We start from the raw sequence: 16,128 nt of genomic DNA, 5'->3' as shown, positions 1-16,128 counted from the left end.
ATAAAAGAAATTGATTGATTTTAAACGTGGAATCAATAAGAACACCCGGATAGATAAGATTAAGTTAAGTGCAAGTTGGAACATGGATAATTTTCCATGGTGCAACTTATATCATTAATAATCATAGTAGTATCGTAAAAGGTGAGTATTGAATGCAATTACGATACCACTGCGTCTGTAATACCGTTACAATATTCTATAAACTTTTTAAAATAATGAACATTTTAACTTTTATCTTTACTGAAACTTTCTAAGAATTATTATTATTGTTTCTTGATTTGCTTTTTGTATTTGTTCATGGAGGCATTTTGAATAAATCGAAATAAAGTTTAAATCATTTAGTTTTCAGTCTTTTTTCAGAGATAACAGTTGATTTAGCTTATATAGTAGCAAGAATGATAACAAAATTAGTGGATAAGTTATTAACAGTCAGTGGAAAAATTACAAAAGGTAATTCCTACTTTCTGGAGATTTTTCAGATAATCTATATTTTTTTGACAACACTTGTAACATGACCACAGTGCTAATTTTTCCATTTGAGATGTTAAGAAGGGCATTTATAATATGTTTTTGTAAATGTCTGCGATTTGTCATGTTAAAAACTGAAAACGTACTGTTTTTGTAGACTCTTTCGAGAATGGATTATGTGGATATTGTTCGAATCAAGGCTGTAAAATACATTACTTATGCTCGCGTTGTGGGGGTGTGTAGTGATTGCATTCAATTCAATTCATAGTTACCCGCCCTACATCGCACGCGAGGAAAGACACGCATGGACGCGTTTTGAGCTTTTATTCTATTGTACGTTACTATCTAACGTTCTGCTTTAAAAAATCCTTTAGTCGCTCTCATATAAATGACCACTTAGCAGTTTATAGTAGCCAGTAATAACGCTCTTTTTGTTTTATGACACTTTCAGCGCCTATGCATGATTGGTGGCGCTGTCCGAATCAATCAAGCGTGACTACCACCAATAGATAAAAAACGCTGTCATTTTCACTTTTAGTGCTGCAGCAGTACGAAGTACATGTTTGATTTGGTTGTGGATCTGCAATATGGCCTGCAACGGGTATATTAATGTTTTTTTTTACTGTACGCTAATTTTATGAATGAAGATAAGATGTCTGAGACTTTTGCGAAACAAGCATCCGTCATGCGGACCGTTTCAATTGTTAGCGCTGCGTATCTTATTATGGTTTTGACTGACGGTTCAACTTTGTCTTTCGGGATTTTCCTGACCGATTTTGCAGACGCACTAGAAGTTGGTCTTGGTGTAGTCGGAGCAGCCTCCAGTTTGGCAACAGCCGTTGCTCACATTTTCAGTAAGTAGCAGGCCTAGCAATACTTGTCTATACTGTACTGCAATGGATGTTTTAGACATGAATTTGCATGGGTCCTATATGCATTTAATAAATTAAATTCGCCTAGGCTAGTTACTGTTTTGTGAGTTTAAGATTTATCAAAAGTAACAGGGAAAAATTTCATTTTAACATTTTGTTTAGCAATATTGCGAATCAAACTGAATTTTTAGTCGAAAATCATAGTTTTCTATCGTATTTTTTGCTACACAATTGTAGAAATGTGTAGCAAGAAGGTTGTTTTGTATAGCTTTTTGCTATGCTACACTGGCGAAATTATTCCCTGAGTAAACAAACAGAATAGAATTTAAAAATTTCTTTTCATTATATTATTATTACAGTACAATAGGCCTACTATCAAACCTAGGAAGGCTGGATAGGGCTAAACAAAGAGATAATATTTTATGGACCTCGGTGATTCAAAATTAGAAAAAATTTTGTATTTTTAATTGTATTTGTTAATTTGTTGGGGATGACTTTTATACAATATATATTTATTATTGTGTGAATAGGTTGAATATGTAATTAAATTTAATACATGAGAGACGTTTCTAGTAACACAATGCTTTTATTCTTTAGTTATTCGACATCATTGTTATCACAATCATTCGTGAGGTCTTCTATACTGAAGCCATGTTTTAGAGGTCTGTTCCCTTATGGGTATCCTACATACTATAGAGGGCGACATCATAATATATGGTGCCATCATATAACATCCCTCTTCTTTAATTACTCATAATGGTGTACAAATATAATTAAACTGTGGGTCTCATTTATCAATCATATTACAATCATAATAAAACAATTATAAGTTTTATTTACAAATCTAATCTATTTGGTTTCTTAATTTTTCTGCCACTGCTAGAGCATGATGATGGTTTGTGTTCTATAGTCTTGTAATGAGTAAGTGGTGTTTCTAGTATTATGTGTGTAAAGTGTTCGTTTGTTTTGCGAATGTGTGTTCGGTTTCTTCTTAGTGTTTTCTGGTTTTCTCTCTGTACGAATGTGGACTTGTTTTGTTTAGTATCTTCGCTGGGATCCACTGTGGGTTTTTGTCAGAGTGTCTGATTCTCACGCTTTCTCCTCTCTTTATTGGTTGAAGTGGTTTTGTATTTTCATCATGATATTGCTTCTGTTTGTCTTGTCGGTTTTTTAGTCGATTTCTTATTTCTTTTCTGGTTGGCATTTTTTCATTGTTTGTTGGAAGTTCTGTTTTTAGTCCTCTGTGAAATATCATCATTCCGGGTGAGGCAAGTTTTGAGTCGACTGGAGTTGCTCGCATGTATAGTAAAACTTTATCAACATCTGTGTTGTTGTGCTGAGCTTTGATGATGGTTGACTTCACTGTTTGAACCATTCGTTCGATGAATCCATTTCCTTCATGGTGGTGAGGACTTGTGGTTGTGTGTATGAATTTCCAATCTTTGCTAAACTGTTTGAATTGTTCACTGTTGAAGTGTGGTCCGTTGTCGGTAATCAATTCTTGAACCATCCCAAACTCTGAGAAGACATTTTTTATTATCGATATAACTGTTTCACTGTTTGATTGGTCTGCCGGTATTTTTCTTATGATTGGATATTTGGTGTAATAATCTGCTATTAGGAGGTATTCTATTTTCTACTCTATTTATGTAGAATAGGTCAGCTGCGAGTATTTCCCATTCTTTGGTAGGGATTTTTCTCTTCAACATTGGTTCATGTTGTTGTTTGTGTTTGTGTTGTTGGCATGATGGGCATGCTTTTATCATGTTTTCTATTTCCTCATTAATACTGGGCCAATGGATTGATGTTTTAGCCATCAGTTGACACTTGGTTATGCCTAAGTGGGATGTGTGTAGTTGTTTTAGGATGTCCTGTCTCATGACTTCTGGGATCACTACTCTGTTACCCTTTAGTATTATTCCGTTCTCTGTTGTGAGTTCATCCCTGTATGGGAAGTATGGTCTTATTGTCTTATGTACAGATTTTAGTTTGTCTGGCCAGCCTTGCTGTATTATACTTCCCAATTTTATGAGAGTTGGGTCTTCCTTGGTCTTCTGCCTTATTTCTTCTTCTTTGGACTCTGAGAAATATGACAGTTGTATCTTTACTTCTTCTTCAATTTGGCTGTCATTTATAGGGTTTAATCTAGACATGGCATCTGCCAGGACCATTTCTTTGCCTGGTTTATACTTGATTGTCAGATCATATCCTTGTAGTCTCATTAGTAGTCTTTGTAGTCTTGGTGGTGCACACATTAGATTTTTTAGTTGGATCATCTCTAACGGTTTGTGGTCCGATTCCACAATGAATGAGTTTCCATACACATATGTGTGGAACTTCTCTACTGCGTACACTACCGCCAGTAGTTCTCTTTCAATGTTCGCATATCTTTGTTCCGCTTCTGTTAATGCCTTTGATGTAAACGCAACAACTTTTTCGTCTTGTATGAGTGCTGCTCCCACTCCAATCAGGGATGCATCCACTTGTAGTTTCAACTTTTTGTTAGGTTGGAAATAGGTCAGTGTTGTCTGGTTACATATTGTTGACTTTATCTCTTCGAATGCTTTTAGTTGTGAGCCATTCCATTCAAATACATTATCTTTTTTCAGAAGTTCTCAGAGGGGTGCTGTTTTGTCTGACAGCTTGGGACAGAAGGGACTCATATACGTGGCGATGCCTAGGAAACTTTGTAACTCTTTAACATTCGTTGGTGGTTTTATTTTGCTGATGGCTTCAATGCGCTTTGGGTCAGCATGTACTCCATCTTTATCATATATCATACCAAAGAAATTTATTTGCGGTCGCTTTATTTCACATTTCTCTGCATTGAATACAAGCCCATATTCTCTAGCGGTTTCCATCAGGTCCATTAAGTTTCGATCATGTTCTTCTTCTGTTTTCCCAAATACAGCAACGTCATCTGCGATGCCTGTGGCTCCGATGCATTTCTCCAATATTTGATCCATCTCATGTTGAAAAACGTCTTGGCTGACATTCAGTCCAAATGGTAATCTTAGGAATCTGAATCTTCCAAACCCTGGAGTGTTAAATGTGGTAAGATAACTGGATTCTTTGTCAAGTCTTATGGACCAATATCCATGTCGTGCATCTAGTTTAGAGAAAAACTTTGCCCCACTAAATTTATGTGTTATCTCATCTAGGGTTGGTGTGTGATGGTATGTGCGTTTTATAGCTTTGTTTAAGTCCTTAGGATCTAAACATATCCGCCATCTCCCATTTGGTTTCTGTGAGTAGGCCAAACTTGAAACCCAATCCACTGGTTTCTCTACTTTCTGTATGACATTTAATCTCATCATTTCATCCAATTCAGCCTTTATGTCATTTTTTATCGCTAATGGACATGACCTTGGTGCGTGTATGACAGGTGGTACCGTTTCGTCTATAACTATTTTGTACGTACCCTCAAACTTGCCAATGCCTTCAAATCTGTCTGGATAGAGTCTTTTTATGTCCTCTACATCCTTGATTTTGTCATTTACTTCGACTGCACAGTTTATCTGTATTATCTTCAGAGTCTTTAGCGTCGGTAGTCCCATTATAGCTGGTCCCTGTACCTCTGCAATATAAAACTTTGCATTTGTGTGTAAGTTATTGAAGTAACATGGGATGTGTATGTAACCATAATGTTTGATTTGTGCTCCGTTATACGCTGTGACTTTTACATTAGATTTGTTAACATATCTATCATTAGGTACATTATTGCTCATGTTTTTAGGAAACATAGCTCAAAACATTCTCAGTGGTAATATATTACCCTCTGCACCTGTATCTACTTTTACTTTCAGAAAAGTTGGTTTGTTACGGTTTATTTCAATTTTGACATTTGTGAACACTTCTGTGTCACCATCTTTAGCGTTTATCTGGCTTATTTTAATTGCTTCAAATGTAATATTAGATTCATCTTCACTGTCGCAATCGCTATCATTGCTTTTGTTTATACCATGCACGTTTCTCTTACTTCTGTTAGGTGCATTTATATATTTGCCCTTTTGTTTGTCATTACGTTTTGACCTACATGCTCTACTAAAATGATTTTTCCTACCACAATTATTGCAGGACATGCCAAAAGCTGGACATTTACCATATTCATGTGATCTAGTGCATCTTGAGCATGGTTTACTTTTATCTCTATCTTTGGTTCTATCGTGTTTATAATTATTAGACATACCTAATTGATCTACCGCTACTTGGTGATCAGCTTTGAGCTCTTTCCCTAAGTTTCTCGACGCTTCTGATGCCTTACATATTTTCATGCACTTATCTAAATTTAAATCATCTTCTCTAAGCAATCGTTCACGCAATTGATTGTCCAATAGTCCACAAACAATTCTATCCCTGATGAGGGATTCCTCAATTTCACCAAACTCACATGTCTTGCTCTTGTTCTTTAGGTCGGTCACATATTGGTCTATCTTCTCACCTGGTATCTGGTTTCGTGAAAAGAAAGTGTGTCGTTCAAATGTAATGTGTTTCTTGGGGTTGCAATATTCCTCAAATTTGTGCATAACTGTGTTTAATCTCATCTTCTCAGCTTCATTTTCAAATTTAAATGCGTTATATACATCTAAGCCTTGTTGCCCAATGGTATGGAGTAGTAATGACGTTTGCGTTTCACTTGGTTTTCGTGACATTCCACTGGCAATGTTATATAGTTCAAATCTCTGTTTGAATCTCTTCCAATTCTCTGATATGTTGCCTGTCGATATATTTAATGGTTCTGGCTGATTTAGGTTCGCCATGATCAATATTAATTTTTAATATTGTCAGTTGTTGTATACAGTGGTAACAAAATGTGTATGAGCTATTTTTTGCCTTCTGCTATCCGAATACAAAATCCAATTCAGTTCTCTCCGCACGTGTGTACTCTCAACAACACGTTTTACTAATCTATTCGTGCGGCGGCGTGTACGCTAGCCTATTTATTCTTCTAGCCTAGTATAGCTTATCGATTGACTTTATTATATATTTCAATCCTACCGTTGCCACCATGTAATATTCTTTAATACATGAGAGACGTTTCTAGTAACACAATGCTTTTATTCTTTAGTTATTCGACAAATATAGTTGAATAGGTTATTATTTATTATAGGAAAAGTGATGAAAACATTGATCATTTTATGCTATACCCTCTTCACACACCAATCTTGCTTGTATTTTGTATTTTAAATTATGTATTTTGTCTGTATTTGAAATGATGTGTTTTATTTGTATTTTACCAAATTTTAACTCATTTTTGTATTTTTATGTGAATTTAAAACTCTGAACAAACAAAAATAACTTCAAACCATGTACATTATTTTACTGTGTTTGACCACAAATAAATATGAATATTGAATATTTATGAATATGCATGAAGATTATAGTTGATCCATCCTGCAATTGGCAGGCTTCTTGCTGTTGTATGCATACTGTATGAACTAAATTATATATTTAATAATATTATTATTAATCTTCATTTGTTCATAGGCCCGTTTGGTGCATTTATGGCAAGTAAAATTGGATATCGAAAAACTGTAATGATTGGCACACTTTTGATTGGCTGTGGATTTCTGGCATCGTCACAAGTGAAAGAAGCTTGGCAACTGTTTATTACTCATTCCATAATCACTGGTAGGAAATTCTTGGATATCCTATAAGATTGTTTCTTTTTAATATTATTGATTTTTTTCTTTTTAGTCAAGATTTTGAGACTTTTGATAAATAGGCAAACTGCCTTAAAATACCGAATCATATTAATATTGATATTGATATTTTTTTTTTTGTATTTCGAATGTTTTAAAGATGATCAAAATAATGTGTCCACCATCTAGATGCTCATTAATTTGTCCACCATCTAGATGCTCATTAATGTGTCCACCATCTAGATGCTCATTAATGTGTCCACCATCTAGATGCTCATTAATGTGTCCACCATCTAGATGCTCATTAATGTGTCCACCATCTAGATGCTCATTAATGTGTCCACCATCTAGATGCTCATTAATGTGTCCACCATCTAGATGCTCATTAATGTGTCCACCATCTAGATGCTCATTAATAAGTTTTTATTCAAAGTTTGAGTTTCTTTATTAAGCAATCAAGGCCCTCAATTAAAATACTGTACATAAATATCGAAATACCACTTAAATAGAAAAAACATTTGCTCAAAGAAACAGAACTTGATCACAAGGATAGCCAAGACGAGTTTCCTTATTTCCACCTGGGCCTGTGAAATTGCACTAACAGTCATAAATTAATTACAAATTTAAAATAAAACTTATTTCTACAAATATTTTGAGCAGAAAAGGTCAATTAAAAAAATTTGCATATTTGACAGGTGGAATTTTTCTTTTGTTTTATTCCTTTTGTTGTGCACAAAAAAGCACAGAATATAGTATTGAATCACAACAGTATTTGCAAGTTGGTTTTACACATATAAGTACGTACTAGGTATATTATTTTGAATTTTGTTCAATATTGTACTTTTCTTCTTTAGGATTTGGAGTAGCTCTGGTATACACTAATACAATTGCATTTGTTGGATTGACTTGTGATCGCCATATCTCAATAGCTAATGGCGTAACGCTATCTGGGACCGCTTTAGGCTGGATAATGTTGCCTCTCTTAGTCAATACACTGAAGGCTGCATATGGTTGGAGAGGCTCTCTGCAACTGTTAGGTGCTATTGTTTTCCATGCTACAGTCATAAGCCAGATTGTTTTTAAAACTGAGTCAAAAATAGTGACGCCTTCGGAAGAAAAAACAGAAAATTACAAATTTTTAAAAGACTGTGATAATGGTGATGCTAATGAGGATATAAACAAAGAAAAGACAGTAACTGAAATATTGAGAGAGTATATGAGATTACCTATTACTTATCCGTTATTTTTGATATTAATAATTGTTAGTAATTTGATCGTCATAGCATTTTATGGGACTCTTTACCACCTTGTTTCATCCGCTATAAAAAAAGGAATCCCTGAAAAAAAAGCTACGCTTCTGATGATCATATATGGAATAGGAAGTATGATAGCACGATTATTGAATGGAATTCCTATTAAATTAAAATGGATAAAAACAAGAAACTTATTTGTTGTTGCTTTGATAATAGCAGGTGTATCTTCGTTCGTGTTACCGTTTTGTAAATCTTACTTGAGCGTTGTCTTGGTTATTTTATTCATTGGATTGGCAAGTGGAACGTGTATGCCGCTTACGTATCTTTCAGCACGTGAGATTGTTGGAATCGATAACTTCCCAAAGGCTCTTGGAATGATGCTCTTCACGACGGCGTTTGCGGTTATTATCGGCGGCTTCTTTACAGGTATGTGGCACATTAGCTGGGCACTAAGCATTCTTTGGTTCAATCCCACCGTGTGCATCAAAATGCTTAAATAAGTAGTAGTTTTATTACTACTAGAGCCTAGAGGTCATCTTGTGTGTATTGCATGCCAGCCCTTTTTCACTATGAAACTGTCCTTGTGCTGCTCTCTGTGGCTGCCATGGTGGTGCTCTCTCTGTGACTGCCATGGTGGTGCTCTCTCTCTGACTGCCATGGTGGTGCTCTCTCTCTGACTGCCATGGTGGTGCTCTCTCTCTGACTGCCATGGTGGTGCTCTCTCTCTGACTGCCATGGTGGTGCTCTCTCTCTGACTGCCATGGTGGTGCTCTCTCTGTGACTGCCATGGTGATGCTCTCTGTGACTGCCATTGTGGTGCTGTCTCTGACTGCCATGGTGGTGCTCTCTCTGTGACTGCCATGGTGGTGCTCTCTCTCTGACTGCCATGGTGGTGCTCTCTCTCTGACTGCCATGGTGGTGCTCTCTCTCTGACTGCCATGGTGGTGCTCTCTCTCTGACTGCCATGGTGATGCTGTCTCTGACTGCCATGGTGGTGCTCTCTCTGTGACTGCCATGGTGGTGCTCTCTCTCTGACTGCCATGGTGATGCTGTCTCTGACTGCCATGGTGATGCTCTCTGTGACTGCCATGGTGGTGCTCTCTGTGACTGCCATGGTGGTGCTCTCTGTGACTGCCATGGTGGTGCTCTCTGTGACTGCCATGGTGATGCTGGCTCTGACTGCCATAGACCTGCTATTAGATCCGCCACAGAAAGTCATAGTCTAAGCAAAGGGCATCATAATGCTTCATTTGTCTTTCAGGCTGGATATATGACACAACTGGTTCATACAACGTTGCGTTCTTCATCATGTCTGCTTTGTTCTTCATCTCCTGTTTCTTCCTCGTTTTACCAAATATTTGGTTTAGATGCATGCAAGAAAAGAAAAATGAAAAATGACGACAATGTTGAAACAGTTTTATGATGCTGGTAAAGTTAGTACAATGACGAAAATGTTGAAACAGTATTATGATGCTGGTAAAGTTAGTTCAATGTGATATGGGCATGAATGCCTCTACATCATATACACATTAATGTGCAACATTTGCAAAGTATTCTTTATCTAATTTAGATATTTTATTCTAAAGACATTTATTTTAAATTACTTTTTGTGAAGCTTTTTAAAAGCATTTTTAAACGATTAGGTTGTAATGAGTTAAAAACATTATTTTTAGCCAAATAAAATGTTTACAGACAGTACTGTATATTTATATAAGTAGTTCTAACAGAATAGATATTATAATGAATAGATTTTAATGGCAGTATAGCTCATATATTTTACATAATTTTTTATTTATTTTTATTTTATTCAATCGAAAACAACAGCGATAATTACCGCCACTAACATGTTTACAAACAAAGCCAGGATTGTTTAAAGCACCTTGATTTTTATAAGAGTGTTGTGTATTACTATGCTATATTATGTTTAGTGTATTAATGTGTGAAAGTACTGTATATTTATAGTATATAAAGGTTCTATTTGACATTTTAACGGAATATATGAAACAGTGGATAGATTTTAATACAATACCTCATATATTTTATATAATATTATGTATTTGTTATAAGGGTGCTGTATATTATTATTATTTTAAACAAGTATTTTTGCAATTATTCAATGTATAAGGTGAACATGACCTGGGATAATATATTTTAACAACAAATGTTTTCTAATTTATGTTGGTGTTAATCATAAATGTTCATTGTTATTCTAAAGCTCTATCTACACTATCAAACTATTTTGACAAAAAAAGTGTGATGTGCCCAAATATGGTAGTAATATGCCCAAATATGGTAGTAATATGCCCAAATATGGTAGTGATATGACATCATCATGTCCATATATGGGCACATCACATTTTTTTGTCAAATAAAGTTTGATAGTTTAGACAGACCTTAACAAAATAGTAATATTTGTCAACATGTTTTGTTTCTTTTTCATTTGTGCATCCCTATATATGGGTTTGTGCATTAAGTTGTCAATATATGTTTGTTTATGGAAATAATTTGTCGATTCCCTCTGATAGTATAAGTATGAAAAGACTTTTGTATACGCTAGATCCAAAACATTTTACAGTTTTTACAGATATTAAATATTAAAATAATAAATTGATCTGTTTTAATGAGAACACATTAATTGGTGATCGAATCTTAATCTATGTTTAATATTTTGCTTTGTGTGCGTGCCGCGTATTTAAGCGTGGTTACCATTGAAACGCAACGCGAGTTGACCTGACCAATCACGGGTGACAGTTCGGAGGATCCATCTTTATGATTGGTCAAACCAATTATGTCCCGCTTACGTCATTGCGCGTTGCGTCCCTAAGTCTTGGTTTCCACTAGCAACGTGGATGTAACGAATCGTAATTAATTTGACCAATCACAAGCGATGGATTATTCGAACTGTGGCTTGTCATTAGTGAACTCGCTTGCGTTGCGCGTACGTCCTGGCGTTGCGTCTTTAGTGGGAACCAAGCATTTGAATTGTAAATGGCAAATGTTCATTCAAAACTTCGTTTTTTATCTGTTACGACAGTGATAGCAATGACGTGTAAAATAGGATTTCATAATGCCACTATTATTGGCTAATAACAATATATTCATGCGGAATTATTGCGTTATCTGATGGTGACCTGATTTTATCTATAAAATATAATAGTGACGATAATAATTTACGCGTTTCGAACTGTAGTCAGATCACATTATTCATTATTATCGAAATTTTGTGTATTTTAGAGATCTAGATAAGGGGAGAAACAAAACAAAAACGGTCGGCAATAAACAGAATAGAACACACGCATAAACACAACTTGTTGAAAGATCGATTGTCACAGACCTATTGTTGTGATTGTGTACGATTAAAAAGCCCGGCTAATTGTTATCTGATTTGCATAAATACCATGTGACGTGCAATTAGCATACAGGTACGGGAATTGAAGCGAACAGTGAGTCATAGCAGTTAGCTGAGTAGCAGTAGTCCGTTGAAGTGCGTCCGTGTGAGGTAAGTAGGCCTAGTTTACTTGTTATTTTTTTTTGTTTATCAGTGATTTTGGATAATATTTATTAATATGCTACTTCAGAAACGAATGTTTACGATTTGTCATTCAATTTCAAATGCTAAGCTAAATGTGTAACGTGTTTTTCTGTATATCATACGTCACTCAGTGATCATCATAATCTTCTTGTGTACATTGCGTAATAGACTACATTAAGATTTTTTTCTGTTTTGTTGTGGTGCGATCGTGTTTAGGTCCTGTTATACGTTTCCTCTATTTAACGTAATACAAATTTGTCAAAGCTAGTTTGTTAGCTAGTTAATTAATTGTGATCTCTATTTTTATATATAAAAATCAAAATTGTATGCCTCGTAAATCACCTACAATTTGGGGAAGGAGGAGGTGATATTTATCAGTTTTATCGTCTGTATTTTATACGTCAGTGATCGCTTTTCATCATCATCTTCTTGTTGTGTACATTGCGTACCAGACTACATCGTGATTCTTTTCTTTCCTCCGATTTTCGATCGATATTTAGGTCCATGGTTTATCTATGTTCTTTTTGAGTATTCTTTATTTTTCACACAAAATTCATAACTAAAGTATATCAAAGGAAGAAACAATAAAATGCGAACATAAGCAAGCAAAGCTTTTTATTTTTGGCTTTGCAGCGCTTGCTTGTGATAATCCAGTTTGTGGCTTTGCTGCGCTTGCTTGTGGTAATCCAGTTTGTGGCTTTGCTGCGCTTGCTTGTGGTAATCCAGTTTGTGGCTTTGCTGCGCTTGCTTGTGGTAATCCAGTTTGTGGCTTTGCAGCGCTTGCTTGTGATAATCCAGTTTGTGGCTTTGCTGCGCTTGCTTGTGATAATCCAGTTTGTGGCTTTGCTGCGCTTGCTTGTGGTAATCCAGTTTGTGGCTTTGCAGCGCTTGCTTGTGATAATCCAGTTTGTGGCTTTGCTGCGCTTGCTTGTGGTAATCCAGTTTGTGGCTTTGCTGCGCTTGCTTGTGGTAATCCAGTTTGTGGCTTTGCTGCGCTTGCTTGTGGTAATCCAGTTTGTGGCTTTGCAGCGCTTGCTTGTGATAATCCAGTTTGTGGCTTTGCAGCGCTTGCTTGTAATAATCCAGTTTGTGGCTTTGCTGCGCTTGCTTGTGATAATCTAGTTTGTGGCTTTGCTGCGCTTGCTTGTGGTAATCCAGTTTGTGGCTTTGCAGCGCTTGCTTGTGGTAATCCAGTTTGTGGCTTTGCAGCGCTTGCTTGTGATAATCCAGTTTGTGGCTTTGCAGCGCTTGCTTGTGGTAATCCAGTTTGTGGCTTTGCTGCGCTTGCTTGTGGTAATCCAGTTTGTGGCTTTGCTGCGCTTGCTTGTGGTAATCCAGTTTGTGGCTTTGCTGCGCTTGCTTGTGGTAATCCAGTTTGTGGCTTTGCTGCGCTTGCTTGTGGTAATCCAGTTTGTGGCTTTGCTGCGCTTGCTTGTGGTAATCCAGTTTGTGGCTTTGCAGCGCTTGCTTGTGATAATCCAGTTTGTGGCTTTGCTGCGCTTGCTTGTGATAATCCAGTTTGTGGCTTTGCTGCGCTTGCTTGTGGTAATCCAGTTTGTGGCTTTGCAGCGCTTGCTTGTGATAATCCAGTTTGTGGCTTTGCTGCGCTTGCTTGTGGTAATCCAGTTTGTGGCTTTGCTGCGCTTGCTTGTGGTAATCCAGTTTGTGGCTTTGCTGCGCTTGCTTGTGGTAATCCAGTTTGTGGCTTTGCAGCGCTTGCTTGTGATAATCCAGTTTGTGGCTTTGCAGCGCTTGCTTGTAATAATCCAGTTTGTGGCTTTGCTGCGCTTGCTTGTGATAATCTAGTTTGTGGCTTTGCTGCGCTTGCTTGTGGTAATCCAGTTTGTGGCTTTGCAGCGCTTGCTTGTGGTAATCCAGTTTGTGGCTTTGCAGCGCTTGCTTGTGATAATCCAGTTTGTGGCTTTGCAGCGCTTGCTTGTGGTAATCCAGTTTGTGGCTTTGCTGCGCTTGCTTGTGGTAATCCAGTTTGTGGCTTTGCTGCGCTTGCTTGTGGTAATCCAGTTTGTGGCTTTGCTGCGCTTGCTTGTGGTAATCCAGTTTGTGGCTTTGCTGCGCTTGCTTGTGGTAATCCAGTTTGTGGCTTTGCTGCGCTTGCTTGTGATAATCCAGTTTGTGGCTTTGCTGCGCTTGCTTTGTGGTAATCCAGTTTGTGGCTTTGCAGCGCTTGCTTGTGATAAACCAGTTTGTGGCTTTGCTGCGCTTGCTTTGTGGTAATCCAGTTTGTGGCTTTGCAGCGCTTGCTTGTGATAATCCAGTTTGTGGCTTTGCTGCGCTTGCTTGTGGTAATCCAGTTTGTGGCTTTGCTGCGCTTGCTTGTGGTAATCCAGTTTGTGGCTTTGCAGCGCTTGCTTGTGATAATCCAGTTTGTGGCTTTGCTGCGCATGCTTGTGGTAATCCAGTTTGTGGCTTTGCTGCGCTTGCTTGTGGTAATCCAGTTTGTGGCTTTGCAGCGCTTGCTTGTGATAATCCAGTTTGTGGCTTTGCTGCGCTTGCTTGTGGTAATCCAGTTTGTGGCTTTGCTGCGCTTGCTTGTGGTAATCCAGTTTGTGGCTTTGCTGCGCTTGCTTGTGGTAATCCAGTTTGTGGCCGGCTTTGCTGCGCTTGCTTGTGGTAATCCAGTTTGTGGCTTTGCAGCGCTTGCTTGTGATAATCCAGTTTGTGGCTTTGCTGCGCTTGCTTGTGATAATCCAGTTTGTGGCTTTGCTGCGCCTGCTTGTGGTAATCCAGTTTGTGGCTTTGCAGCGCTTGCTTGTAATAATCCAGTTTGTGGCTTTGCTGCGCTTGCTTGTGGTAATCCAGTTTGTGGCTTTGCTGCGCTTGCTTGTGGTAATCCAGTTTGTGGCTTTGCTGCGCTTGCTTGTGGTAATCCAGTTTGTGGCTTTGCAGCGCTTGCTTGTGATAATCCAGTTTGTGGCTTTGCAGCGCTTGCTTGTAATAATCCAGTTTGTGGCTTTGCTGCGCTTGCTTGTGATAATCTAGTTTGTGGCTTTGCTGCGCTTGCTTGTGGTAATCCAGTTTGTGGCTTTGCAGCGCTTGCTTGTGGTAATCCAGTTTGTGGCTTTGCTGCGCTTGCTTGTGATAATCCAGTTTGTGGCTTTGCAGCGCTTGCTTGTGGTAATCCAGTTTGTGGCTTTGCTGCGCTTGCTTGTGGTAATCCAGTTTGTGGCTTTGCTGCGCTTGCTTGTGGTAATCCAGTTTGTGGCTTTGCTGCGCTTGCTTGTGGTAATCCAGTTTGTGGCTTTGCTGCGCTTGCTTGTGATAATCCAGTTTGTGGCTTTGCTGCGCTTGCTTTGTGGTAATCCAGTTTGTGGCTTTGCAGCGCTTGCTTGTGATAAACCAGTTTGTGGCTTTGCTGCGCTTGCTTTGTGGTAATCCAGTTTGTGGCTTTGCTGCGCTTGCTTGTGATAATCCAGTTTGTGGCTTTGCTGCGCTTGCTTGTGGTAATCCAGTTTGTGGCTTTGCTGCGCTTGCTTGTGGTAATCCAGTTTGTGGCTTTGCAGCGCTTGCTTGTGATAATCCAGTTTGTGGCTTTGCTGCGCATGCTTGTGGTAATCCAGTTTGTGGCTTTGCTGCGCTTGCTTGTGGTAATCCAGTTTGTGGCTTTGCAGCGCTTGCTTGTGATAATCCAGTTTGTGGCTTTGCTGCGCTTGCTTGTGGTAATCCAGTTTGTGGCTTTGCTGCGCTTGCTTGTGGTAATCCAGTTTGTGGCTTTGCAGCGCTTGCTTGTGATAATCCAGTTTGTGGCTTTGCTGCGCTTGCTTGTGGTAATCCAGTTTGTGGCTTTGCTGCGCTTGCTTGTGGTAATCCAGTTTGTGGCTTTGCTGCGCTTGCTTGTGGTAATCCAGTTTGTGGCTTTGCTGCGCTTGCTTGTGATAATCCAGTTTGTGGCTTTGCTGCGCTTGCTTGTGGTAATCCAGTTTGTGGCTTTGCTGCGCTTGCTTGTGGTAATCCAGTTTGTGGCTTTGCTGCGCTTGCTTGTGGTAATCCAGTTTGTGGCTTTGCTGCGCTTGCTTGTGGTAATCCAGTTTGTGGCTTTGCTGCGCTTGCTTGTGGTAATCCAGTTTGTGGCTTTGCTGCGCTTGCTTGTGGTAATCCAGTTTGTGGCTTTGCTGCGCTTGCTTGTGGTAATCCAGTTTGTGGCTTTGCTGCGCTTGCTTGTGATAATCCAGTTTGTGGCTTTGCTGCGCTTGCTTGTGGTAATCCAGTTTGTGGCTTTGCTGCGCTTGCTTGTGGTAATCCAGTTTGTGGCTTTGCTGCGCTTGCTTGTGGTAATCCAGTTTTTCGCATTTTCTTTTTGATATTTTTCTTCTTCTTTTGATACTACGTGGTACATCTTGTTT

The 16,128-nt window shown here is 38.3% G+C and overlaps 1 protein-coding gene across 1 annotated transcript; it reads left to right on the top strand.

Moving 5' to 3' along the window:
* The first annotated feature begins 1,019 nt into the window (after positions 1-1,019).
* LOC140058654 (monocarboxylate transporter 12-like) lies at positions 1,020-10,814 on the top strand. Its single transcript, XM_072104345.1, has 4 exons — positions 1,020-1,322; positions 6,828-6,971; positions 7,837-8,661; positions 9,497-10,814. The coding sequence occupies exons 1-4, from the start codon at positions 1,106-1,108 to the stop codon at positions 9,631-9,633; spliced, it is 1,323 nt and encodes a 440-aa protein (XP_071960446.1). The 5' UTR covers positions 1,020-1,105; the 3' UTR covers positions 9,634-10,814.
* The last annotated feature ends 5,314 nt before the right edge of the window (positions 10,815-16,128 follow it).

The sequence above is a fragment of the Antedon mediterranea genome, chromosome 9 (genome assembly GCF_964355755.1).
Source record: "Antedon mediterranea chromosome 9, ecAntMedi1.1, whole genome shotgun sequence".
Lineage (NCBI taxonomy): Eukaryota > Metazoa > Echinodermata > Crinoidea > Comatulida > Antedonidae > Antedon > Antedon mediterranea.
Note: the sequence above shows the minus strand (reverse complement) of the source record. Positions and strands in the feature narration are given on the sequence as shown.

Coding starts and splice junctions, on each gene's coding strand:
- LOC140058654 (XM_072104345.1), top strand. CDS start 1,106: ATGAATGAAGATAAGATGTCTGAGACTTTTGCGAAACAAGCATCCGTC. Junction 6,972..7,836: donor TACTCATTCCATAATCACTG/GTAGGAAATTCT, acceptor TTTCTTCTTTAG/GATTTGGAGTAGCTCTGGTA. Junction 8,662..9,496: donor TATCGGCGGCTTCTTTACAG/GTATGTGGCACA, acceptor TTTGTCTTTCAG/GCTGGATATATGACACAACT.